Source organism: Pyrgilauda ruficollis, unplaced genomic scaffold (assembly GCF_017590135.1).
Source record: "Pyrgilauda ruficollis isolate IOZ18807 unplaced genomic scaffold, ASM1759013v1 scaffold68, whole genome shotgun sequence".
NCBI lineage: Eukaryota > Metazoa > Chordata > Aves > Passeriformes > Passeridae > Pyrgilauda > Pyrgilauda ruficollis.
In genome coordinates, this window is record NW_024528599.1 from 106,874 (window position 1) to 119,110 (window position 12,237).

General features: G+C 39.4%; 1 protein-coding gene across 3 annotated transcripts in view; it reads right to left on the reverse strand.

The window, feature by feature from the left end:
- CARMIL1 (capping protein regulator and myosin 1 linker 1) overlaps positions 1 to 12,237 on the reverse strand; it is a 188,666-nt gene that overhangs the window by 96,488 nt on the left and 79,941 nt on the right. For all 3 annotated transcript variants that reach the window (XM_041484813.1, XM_041484812.1, XM_041484810.1), the window contains exons 4-9: positions 10,605 to 10,664; positions 8,247 to 8,368; positions 6,179 to 6,276; positions 5,758 to 5,828; positions 5,547 to 5,620; positions 410 to 485 (exon numbers count right to left, since the gene is read on the reverse strand). In XM_041484813.1, coding sequence (XP_041340747.1) covers positions 410 to 485; positions 5,547 to 5,620; positions 5,758 to 5,828; positions 6,179 to 6,276; positions 8,247 to 8,368; positions 10,605 to 10,664 — 501 coding nt within the window. The remainder of the gene's footprint in view (positions 1 to 409; positions 486 to 5,546; positions 5,621 to 5,757; positions 5,829 to 6,178; positions 6,277 to 8,246; positions 8,369 to 10,604; positions 10,665 to 12,237) is intronic.

Here is a 12,237-nt window from a genome sequence, read left to right on the forward strand (position 1 = left end):
CAAGAAAAAATCCCCAGAATCTTGGCCTTTTCTCTTCACCTCCAAAAAGCAACTAAGATTTCTGGCTGCTTTGAAGTTACTTTCCAGTCAGTCACATAATATTGTCTGGGGGAGTCAGGAATGCCTAATGAAGTTTTATGGGCTACTACTATCACCCAACGAAGTTTTTGAACTATATTATTTGAAATTTTGACAAGACCTGACTCTCAGCAGTGTTTTTATGGTGCTGACTGACTATCCAACAGTTTATATTTTCCTGTTATGATTCCAGGAAAAAAAAAAAAACCTGGCAATAGATTGCCCAGTTGTACTTGCCAAAAATATTTCCCTTTAAAACAATGAAACAGCATCCTTTAAAACACAACACAGCCTGATAGAAGCAGATACATTGTTTCAATTTATTACTTACTAATTTCAGATCCTTGGAGGACAGCTTTGTAAACCACTGATTATACTCCAGAGCAGCAACTATAGGTATTAAGTCTCTAGAAAAAGAAAAACACTTTTACACACATTTCATATAACTGACATTTGAAACAATCTCCTAAGTGTTCTTCCATGTCTCATTCCCCATAGTTTTGCAATGCTAATTGCCTACCATCGCCATTATAGAAAGCTCTTCATTCTAAAAAACAGCTGCAGCTGCACGTCTACCTCTTATTTTAATAAAAATTTCTGACTGGACAACTGGTATCCATTCTAGTATGAATTTTAAAATCAGGAATTTGTCTGGGCTGCCATTCCTACTTTTAGCATAACTTTTTCTTCAGCCTGTGACATGTTTAAGCTTCTTAATCACCTCTAATTATAATTTAGCATGACGCTAAAAAGCTTTTTGGCAGTCTGATGATTTAATATAATTCCATGACTGAATGCTTCTAGAGAACACCTCCTTGTCTCATCTCTATAGTTAAATTCCCCCAGGAAACAGGAGACCTGCAATAGGATAATGCTACATTCAGCATAAACCCTCCTTAATTGTGAAAGGGATTTCACAAATGAAATTCTAAATTATTCCCATTTTCTTCACTCCAAGCCTCTTAACGTGATCTGCTCTCCCTGTGTTAAGTTTCTCCAGCAGCAGACGTTGATGAATGTCACGTCTGTACGCTACCCCCCAGCAGATTCATTCATCAAGCACTATCACACCATTTAGCAGTGCAGCACTCGGATCAGTTTGGTGCTGCATATTAAACACTTACATACACCTACACAGAGGCTTAACAGCTCCTAAGAAAGTCCTTGTCTTCATAATGAAATAAAGAGCTGTAACATCCACAAACTAACTTATCAAACCAGTGCCATTCAAGCCTGTTTTTCTAGGGAGAATTTGTAAAGTATTGGCTTTTATAAGCTAGTCCAACCCGCCCCAACCCTTCATTCGGGATGTGGCACAGGTAGGTATATGCAGGACATATGCAGGTAGGCACAGGTCTGCACTTAACATGCAGCACCCTTGTCCCATTTTTTTTTTATTCTTCCCCTCCTCCAGTTTTCCTCTGCAAACACGCAGACACTTCGGGGAGGTTGTTAAACACACAGGAAAGCCAGGAGACAAGGCGACATCACGTGGACAAGCAATCCGTAGGCTATATTGGGAACTGCAGCTGCTAGATTTAGAAGTACAAGCATCACTAAGGTAACAGATCGAAGGTGCAGCATTTTGCAGCGAAAGGCTGTAGCCCACCAACTGAGAAGCTCATGCAAATAGACCATTTTCACACTCCTGCAAAGGAACTAGTGTGGGTTGCCCTTCAAGGATTTAAGCCATCTTTCCATCTTGTTCACAGCACACATCATGTTGCGGGGTGAATTCGTTTCCACAGGCACAGCAGAGACTTCGCAGCTTCGTGGAGTGCATAGATTTATTTCTGTCCACCACGTTGTTTTTGCTCCTACACACACACACACACTTCATCTCCATGTAAAGCAATAACTAACTGCAGAAATGTTAGGTGAGAAAAAATAACAACCTAGAGGTACTTTCCCCTTAGGCTGGGCAGGCAGGAATCTTTCCATGGAGTATGGAATGCCCACAGACAGAGAGGATTGCTTCTCCTCTGTGGTTCACTAGCAAGATCAGTAAGGTGGTAATGAATTTGCACATTTGATGCCTCTCTTGCCACTGCCTTTGCCTTGGAAGTGGAATGAATACAAGAGCAATTTTTCAGGTGAAATTTTGGTTTGTTCATGCAGCAGTAACCAAGCAGCACAGCTGGGCACACAATGGACAGGCTGACACTGGAGGAGCAGAGCTGGTCATGCTGTGGACCACCACCTCCAAAAGCAGCAGAAGGTACCATGAGCATTTGCAGGTCAGCCACAGCAGCAGCCTGGTTCCTTCAAGGAGCAGAGGGACAATGATTGGGGATCACCAACTGCAAGTGTTCACACTGCCAGGAGCAGGTAAGGCAGCTTGGAGGGCTGGCAAGAGCTCAGGAACTTCTGGGCAGGACAGCGGCTGCAGACAGAACTTGCCTGAGGCTGTGCCTTCCTCCCCTTTCCTTTTCTGGCTCAGGAGAGAAATGGGTGAAGGACATGGGGTGCTCAGTCTCAGTGGCACAGCTATGACACTTTCAAGAAATATTCAAAGATGAGAACTTGCAAATCAGCTGGGCTGATTTGTTTTAAAATATTCCTGTTCAACTGTCTTGAACAGTTTTATCTTCTGCAGTATCCAAGGCCTGTTTGTTCAAACCCCAGTCAGGCAGAGATCTTGCCTGGGATCTTCACAGACACCAACCGCTCCCCTCCACACACCCTGTTCCCCCTACTCCCAACATTCCTGCAGACAATGGAGCCCCTGCCTGTTCTGCAAGCAGCTGCACTTACTGTCTACAAACTCTGCTTTATCAGAGTCTATCATCTGATTTTAAGGGAAGACTTTTTTTTTTCATTTTTGTTCCAATTTTTGAAGGTGCTTCTGACCAGTGGGTCAGAAGGGTCCCCTTCAGGAATTTACCTCTACTCCTTCTCTTGCTTTAAGCTCATTTAACCCCAATATTCTTGTTATTGAGTTTTTCTTTTCAAAATTATATATTGCTTTATTCACTTTATTCTCTTGCAGTCTAGATGTGGTTTTAACAATAACGTCTATATGTGGTTTTAACAATAACTTGAATTCTTTTCCACTATGGTATGAAAGAAAGCTAAGAACCAGTTACAAAAGCAGGGCCTTCTCATAACTTTCCCTCACTGAGTTAAGTTGAGATGCTTACATTAATTAAAATTACCATCCAGAATAAAGTAATATTTATAAAAGATAAATCTGTGCCATCCTAAAATAAAAACAAATTCTGTACTTCTGGAATGCAGACAATCTCTCCAAGCCTCAACAAGATTCCAGCTTATCTAATGCCTTCACATTTTTTCAACATCCCTGTCCCCCTGTGTATTTCAGATGGCAAGAAATCTCAACACCACAATGAAAAAAATCTAAACAATTACATTTTTCTTAAAATTTTTTGAATGTCCAAATAAGCTAAAACACATGCTACACAGATGAAGATCATGCAACTGTATCAAATAAGCCTTTTTCACTTTTGAGTCTTTTTTTTTTTTTTTTTTTTTTTTTTTTTTTTTAGTAATTATATGGCTCACAACACAACAAAATTTCAGCTAAAACCTCGGAAGTCATGCTCCCATGCAGCAAGCCTTGCTGTGCTGCTCTGGGAACTTAACTTCATCTATAATTCATGCCATCTTATGCTGACCTTTAACAGGCATGTTTTACTTGGAAAAACACAAATTGTTTATTTTTGCAATGCATAGCCCCTATATTTAGAGAACTGAGGCACCTGTCCTACCTTGCTTCAGAGCTACTACAAAACAAACTATACAGGTTCAGCAATCTCAAAAATTAGGTGAATGAGATATACAGCAGTCTCTCAAAATCCAAAGTATAATGGCATACTTTGAATTTACAGCAGTTCCACTGTCTTAAATATATTGGAAAATGCTTACAAACATTCTTGAATTGACTGGGATTTCAATTCCTGATTTTTATTTTTAGTGCATAACAAGGGTTTGGCTTTCTTAAAATTTTTACCTTCTTGAAATTTCAATCCAAAATGTTCTTCAGTTCAGTCCTCAACATGTGGATGTTCTCATCACAAGATGGATTCCACGGCATGTAAAGGGCTCCAAAATAGTTTTGAATCTTTGGACTTAGAAAATTTTGAAGCACTTAAAAAGGACTTTGCTTAACAGCACAAATACATTTCTTCAGCAATTTTGTAAGGTATATTTTAATAAAAAGATTTTCTAAAACAACAAACCCATTATTACATTTCTGGAAGCCAAACTCACTTGCACCAGCTGAGATAGTCTAAATATTTAAAACAATTCTATCTACTCTTTCCAAATTAATTGTTCAAACATTTAATATCTATTGAGACTGGCTATCTGTAGGTATGCCCCACAGTCCTGTCATCATTTAACCTTGCAATAAATGTTAAAACCATTGTTAAATTATTGCCCCAAATTTGCTTGTGCTTAATAGTATTCCTTCCCTTATCCTCCTTCAGCAAGGCTTTACCAAGGAAAGAGTCTTTGGCCACATCTGTCACGCACCAGTTGCAGCCCTGTCATCTTGAGTTACCTCTGAATAGTCAACACAGATACTGCATGGTAACTTTGTCAAGGGTTTCACTGCAGACTGTGAAAATGTGGCACAGAAAATTAGTTAAATTTTTGAATGGGGCATTCTGCAAGTTCACACACCAGATAGCTTAAACCTGCAAAGAATGCTGTGGCAAAATACTCTTATTTACTTACTACCAGGTTCAGCCTTTCTGTTGTGAAATTCTAACCTTGTATCTGTGATAAATTCTTAATTCTTTCACTGGCTTCTTCCAAAGAAACAAATGCTTTCTCAATCTTATTTACACTTTCTTAAATTTGCAGTTTTCTTTGTATAATGATGAATTTTAGTTAAGCTTCCCTCCCATTTTCTCCTACTTGTAATACCTCCAGATTCAACTTTCTCAGAATCCAATTTTCTCAGCCAGCTAAATTCAGTAAACTAACTACAACACTTAGCTAGTCTTCACCATCTCACAGCAAAATTACCCTCAATTAGTTCCTTTCTGGAAGTACATATTTTTGATAGCATCTATTGTAAGTGAAGAGACAACTGGCTGGAATTCAGTTGAACAACTTAAACCTTCAACTGACTTGCTGACAAAAATTAATTTGTTTTACTGTGTACACCATGAGAAAAAGATTCTGCAGAAGTGAAGACTTCATAATTTCCTTTTTTCCTTTGCCCACCAGATGTAGATGCATGTTTTATCTGCTGAATTTGAGCTCTTATATCTGCCATCACAGGAAAAGTATCTATATGCTAACTTTTTGGATTGCTTCCAATAAGAAAATATATTTATCTTCTCCGGCTCCTGAAGGAAATGAGGTTTCCATGGGGCTTTTGTGCAAAAACAGCAGCTTTGTGCTGAAAACTAAAAATGCTACAGATGGTAATTTCACAGTGATAGCTACAGGGCCATCCCACTTCATCAATATTAGCATGATTGCTGCTCATGGTTTACCTGTGGTCAAGGTGGCTGAAGTCTTGCAAATTCAACTCTCTGGTATCTTGTGTCAGGTAAATCGTATCAACGTCCTGTTAAAAACACATAACCAAATACATCTTTACAGAACTGTTGTGGAGTGTTTTTTGTCAAGCACTATGGATTTACCTGTTATTTCATCATTAGTACAGGTAGCTGAAAAGAGTTTCAGAACAAGACAAGCACTTACCCACTGCACTTCCTCTCTGTAGGGAAATCCAAGCCAGTCACAAACACAAGCATACATCTGCGAAAAGCCTCCTACAAACAACCCAAGAGACTATTTAACACAGGAGTCACACAAGCAAACAAAACACATCTAAAAGGACACTTTAATACTTAAAGATCCAGTTTTTAAACTCACTCTCTTTTTCTCTCAGAAGACTGTGCATTATGCTTATGAAAGGAACTGAGACTATCCTATCTTCACATGGTAAGTTGCAAGAAAGCTTAATATAGTGCCTTCACCTACCAATCAGAAGTCTACCTCATACTAATTACACCTTAAAACTAATTACACCTTTACAAGCTTTTGCCTGAAATAGAATTAAACTTCCTGACACTGCAATTCCAGCCCTCTTTTATATTTGAGCATTTAAATTCATTCTCACCACAAGGTCCAAGTTCTGCCACAGTCTGACTGTCCCACAGGGCCTGGAGATTAGCCAGTCTTTCTGAAGGCTCCATAGTTACTTTTTTCATAATCCTCCTAGATAGAAAAGAGGGGGAAAACATCATTCATGGCTTTGAAAGTATTTTTAAACACATAAACCTTTTTTATTTGAAGAGCATTTTTAGATGAGTGTATAGGAAGAATTACCATTTTTAATACAACCCACTTTCCTACCTAAAAGGCACACACACCATTATGTAGCACAGCAGGAGTAACATTTATTCTTTCTTTTTCTCTTTCTTTAGATTAACCCTGTGACTACTGGAGCAACTAGATCCTTTTGTATTGCAGGATCACTCCATCTAAGGAGGCTTGTGGCCCTCATCTGACACCAGGATGCACAAAATAGGGAAGAGACATGGTATTAATGGTTACCCTGAAACCACTGCTGTATATAGACTGTTTTTATGCAAAAATAGCACCATGGTGCAAAGAGCTGAGCAGTTCCACTTGGCCTCTAGGCTGCACTCTTGCTATCCAGCTCCAATCTTTGTAATTTGGCAGCAGTTTCCTTCCCTAGACAGACAAGGAACACAATACCTTCCTGCCTTTTAAGAAATAAAACTATCTGTTTTTCTGAATGGCAAGACTGCATCATAAATTACAGAATTTCTGGGGGGTCTAAGGGGGTGGGAGGTGGAGCAGAAGAGAATTAATAAGCAATAATAATTGGAGAAACCTCTTCCCCCCTTTCTTGCCTTATCTGGTCCTCTATAATCTACACAACTCCAATGCGTTCATTTTGGAAAACTGCCATCTGAGAGAAGAGCAAGAAATTTGATTTCTTTTCTGGGAAGCACGCATTCCATGCAGCTACTCAACCTGCTCGAGCAATGCTCTCAAGAAAACCCACAGAAAACATATAGAGAGTTCAAGGCCTTCATAAAAAATCAGAGAAACAAACAGTCTTGCAACCCTCGTTACTCTTTTTGTCTGCATTTCTCACACTATTACCGAGGTTTTATAGCAACCCTCCTCACAAATATTCAGTTGTATTCATGTTCTTTGAAGGGAGACTTCAATCTCCCCTAAGACAGTTAACTACACTGCCCGAGAGGAAAATTGGAAGTGGAAAAAAAAAATGAAAACAAAAAATAAAAAGAAACTAGAGTTTATGAACTTGATTTCCTACTCCACCTACAGGAAAGGTGAATAATGAAGACATGCACCCAAAATAAAACATGTAAGTTTAGCCTAACCATTCACATCTCGTTTCTATTACTAAAGTTCACTTATAAAAATCAACATGTCTGGGAAAACTCTTTTCCACAGTCCATTTTTTCTAATAATGCTGAAAACCAGGAGCTGAAGAGAATACAGTAGAGCTGCATGACTTGGTAGAGAGTGATGAAGATGAGGCAATGACCGAGAACAAGGAAAATAAAATTAAGGAAAACTACTGAGAATTGCTGTAAGATGATAGAATCCAGAGACACAGGTAAGAGAGAAAACCAAAGGCAATGACAAGAAAAGCCAGACAAGGAGACAAATAATTCAAGGAGTCAGTTAAACCATGGGAAGTATATGACAAGACTGCCCAGGGCTTAGTTTTGAAGAACAAGGCTCACAATCATGTGCATTGTTTCACAAACACTGAAAGTAAATGGAACTTTTCCCTCCTCTCCCAATTCAGATTTTACTTCTGGTGGGGAAAAAATAAAACAGAACATGGAGCCAGTTACAACAAAAAAGACAGAACCTAAGCTGTACCTGAAGCTGGAGAGGCAACAAGGTAAAATAAAAACTAAAGACCTCAAACAACTGCACCCCCCTTCAACCCAAAAGCTCTTATGACCCTAGAGGATGACACATAGTCTACCTATGCTCTACACCGTGTCCTGGTTCTGCCATACATCTGGACAAAAACTGAGTGCTTATGGATATGAGTCTTATGTCCTCAGTGTATTTCTGAGGTCAGGGTGGGGAGACTAGCAGACAAAACGGGGTGGCTTGTCACTGCTTCCATACAATCTGTTCCCACTAGAGGTGCCCTAAAGGATACTTACACTGGTGAGAGTCCAGGGAATATCTTCCTGAGGCAGGTCCCGATGTGTGCCAGCACCTCGTTCACATCCTCTGAGGAGGCCATCTTCATGGAGATGCTGCATTTCTCTGTTTCCATAATCAGCTATAAATAAAAGTGCAAGAGGCTGAGAAGGGTATCATATAATTCATGTCGATGAATTAAACAGGAAAACATTTTAAATGCCAGTTGAATGCTTGTAGAAATCTGTTATTCTTTAAGACATGGCACAGCAACACTCCAGGTAAGTTTCTGAAAGTTGTTCTTGAATGTACAAAGACCCCCGTATTCAAACTTTGCTTTTTCTAGCAGTGCCCTGCTTCCCACGGGAATACAATTTTCAAAGGATCTTGACCTCAGCTGACACTTTGAAAACCAAGAACTTTTCACAGCATTGTCCTCTTTTGAAACACATCCCAGAACACCAGGAGAAGCAAGCACAGCCTGACAGGAAACTATTGAATGAGCAGGGTGCCTGTTTCCTCCAGCAAAAAGTAAAAGTCTTTAATGGCTGTGATCCTCTGGAAAAGCTCTAATGCTTTGTTCTGTGCTGCTTAAGAAAATGCTGTGGTGCTGTGTTGTCTGTGCAGATGAAGCAGTAACTCAGCCAGCATGACTGTCCCACTGTCTGGGGGATTTCTGCTTCAGAGAGGGGGATAAATAAAGCCTTCTGCAACGTGCCTTTCTTAGATATTGAGTGCTCAGAACCAAATCAGATTAGGGTAAGAGTGACACATCAGCTCCGCTGCTGCTTTTGGCTGCATCACAGGAAGCAATGTAATGTTTCTGCTGACTCCAGTGTGAATAGTTAGCACAGCCCAAGTCATCACCTCTTTTAGATAAGAAGCTGTGCACGCACAGTGAGAAGGTAACATGAGGAATAAATAAGTGAAGACAGACAGTAGGAGTGGGGCTCTATGCAGTGTGATACAGGGGATTGCTTCTTATTGAAGGTGGCTCCCAAAGCTCTCTTGGTTCCCAATTCATGCCTAGGGTCACCATCATGATAATCCTAGAAGAGGCTGTATTACCCCTAAAGCACACTGAGACTATTCACACCTTTTACCATCAATTCAACTCCTTTCTGAGCCTGTTGCCACCACTCCTTGATGACGAATGAGTGAGCAACTTACCACAGTTTTTCATCATCAACAATATCAGCACAACATTTCCTTATGTTCCTCTGTCCATTTTTTCACTTATTTTACAGTAGGAAGCTCTTCATGGCTCTCTGCAAGATGCCTAGCACAAAACTACACCCTTCTGATATCACAGCTATAATATGCTGTTTGCAGGAAAACTGCAACAAAATCATTTGCTCCACAAGGAATAATCTAGGATTCTCTCTGCCTTCAGCTAGAAGACTCACACAATTAAAACACAAATAAATGTAAACATGAAAAACCTTAAGAAATATTTTAGGAAAAGTGTATGCTCATTGAGGCTGCTGAAAATCTCTTGTAAATACTGCTACAACAGTGACTGTCTATGCCTCCAAGAATAATTAGCAATAGTTACTTGGCATTTTAGTACCTTAAATAAAAAAAAACCCACAAAAACTTAGAATTTAGTAAATGTCTCCCCATTAAAACACTTGGACCTTTTATTTTCCTTCCTTTAAGGAAAGCTTCAAAAGACAGGTTAAAAAGACAAGATGTTAATACAATGAGAGCTTTTCAGAGTTCAAAGTATCTCAGGCACTCCTATTCCTTAAAAGCTCTTTAAAAGCCAAACACACATGAAACACATGAAGACTTTGATACAATTGAACTGTCAAATCTTGTCAACATGCTCATCTTATGAATTAAAAACGCTCTAAAGGCATTCTTCTTTTCAGCACCTTCCCTTTGACTTTACATTTTTGGGCACATAACTTGCTGTCAAATATATTTTGTGTTGTACACAGTAAAGGCACAAAGAATAGTTGAAAGCAAAGCATTCCTGCCTGCAATGTAAGCAGTAGCTTTTGGCTTCCCCATAAAGGTATTCACCACAGAACCCACTGCAGTTTGTGTGGTGATGGAGTGCATACCAGCCACCACTGCTCTACCAGCTCTGAGAAAAAGATCCACTTATGATACAAATGGAAACTTGTACCATACTGAACTGGAGAAAACCCCTATCTATTTCTTATCATTATTCCAAGTGCACAAACATTCCTAGAACTGACTCTTTAAATTCTTATTGTTATTTTTAAGACTTTAGACCAGCAAGAATGCAAGAATACAAACGCACAGTGTGCTCAGTGGAAGGGGACACCTGCATGTCACAGCCTTACCTCCTTGACTAGCAGAGATTTAGCAATGAGTAAACAAGTATCTTTTATCGAGATTACACTCACCTGGCCTGGTTTATTGGAAGTTACTCCTTGGATTTCCAAGTAGCTGAAAGTTAGCTCTAACTGTAGTTAGAAAAGAAAACATCACATTAGTGCAAACATCACCTATTTTTAAAGAGCACTTACACTTCTCAATGAGGTTAAGAAAACCTTGAGCAGGCTACTGTTACTTGATATCAGTTCCTGTAATTGACACTAAGTAGTTTTTAATACCTGGATACATTTTTCATCAAAAAACACTTACATTTGTTTGCTACAAGTTTAAATGGTTATTAGAGGTTATAGGAATACCACAATGGACATTTTACTGCAAGCCATAAGCACATGAAGCTTGTAATTAATTATATGAAAAAATTTTACTATAAAAAGCATCATTAATACAATACCCTACTGATGTATACTCTTGTGATTGATAGATCATTTATTACAATCCTTACAGCTTCACAATTATTCTTTCATTAGTTACAGTGATCACAGATGTGAAAAATTTTACTGCAGAGAAGCTGAAGGGACATGTAAACACACTATATATATGAAAGAATAAAAATAACATATATAAGTAAGTAAATAAAGATATGAACATAAATGTCCAAGGACTGCTTTAGCTTATCTAAAAATATGAGAGGAAGTGATACATAAACTTTGTCTGAGTGGTTTATTTGGATGACAGTCAGATAGGCAGGGAAGAAACATACTGATTCCGTGACTCCAAATGGCAGCTTAGAAGGCAGCTGGGAATTCTTGTCCAAGGACAAATCTAGGGCTACAGGGAGTGTGCTGAGATCTGAATTCACAATTATGTCAACAATCATCTTGACAGCAGAGATATAAAGAAAGAAACAAACCTTTTGGACTGAACTGTAACTACAGGGCAAGACATTAGCTCATTTCCTTTTAGTTATCATTGAAACCATTGCAACTGAGCAGTCTGTCTGAATTGCACCAAGGTTCCTGTACTTTATCTTATCCTAGGTTCACAGTCAGGGTGCTCCCAGGCTAACTGGCAAGCACCATATCATTCTATTCCTGTATTTGTGAAAAAGTCAACTCTGAATGACTACTGGGGTGCTCAGAATCCAGACACAGCTAACAAGACTCCCTCCCTGTAAAGGCTGGAACAGGACATTGGAAAGTCAGGAACAGAGGTACCAGCTTCCAACCATCAAAAATATTTCCAGAAAGCTTTTGTTATTACTGTCTCTTTGTTCTTTGTTGCCTATTTTCTGAATCCTCATCCCTTCAGTTGCCCTCACGATTTGGCAGCATCAGAAGATATAAACACCCCTTCCATTTCTGTGCAAAGTTCACCTTCAGCCAAAGGCCCTTCTTGGTGAACGAACTTTACTCTGAAGATTTTGGCACTTTGTGTGCTCCGTCTCAGACGTTCCGCTGCAGGGGCAGCATCCACAGAAAACAGGCAGTTTCAGGGGTGCCATCACATCTGGTTACGAAGCAAGTGAGTCCAGGGAACTGAGGCAGGAGAGGCAGAAACAGCACAAGCCTCTTCTCAGGGCACTTTTCCCAAGTGCAAGGCATTCATTTCTCTTCAGTGCTTTATTTCTAAGCTAGGGCTGGCAATCTTTTGTGATGACACGGCCCTGTGCAGTTGACTCAGGGTAGAAAGAAAAAAGGAAAA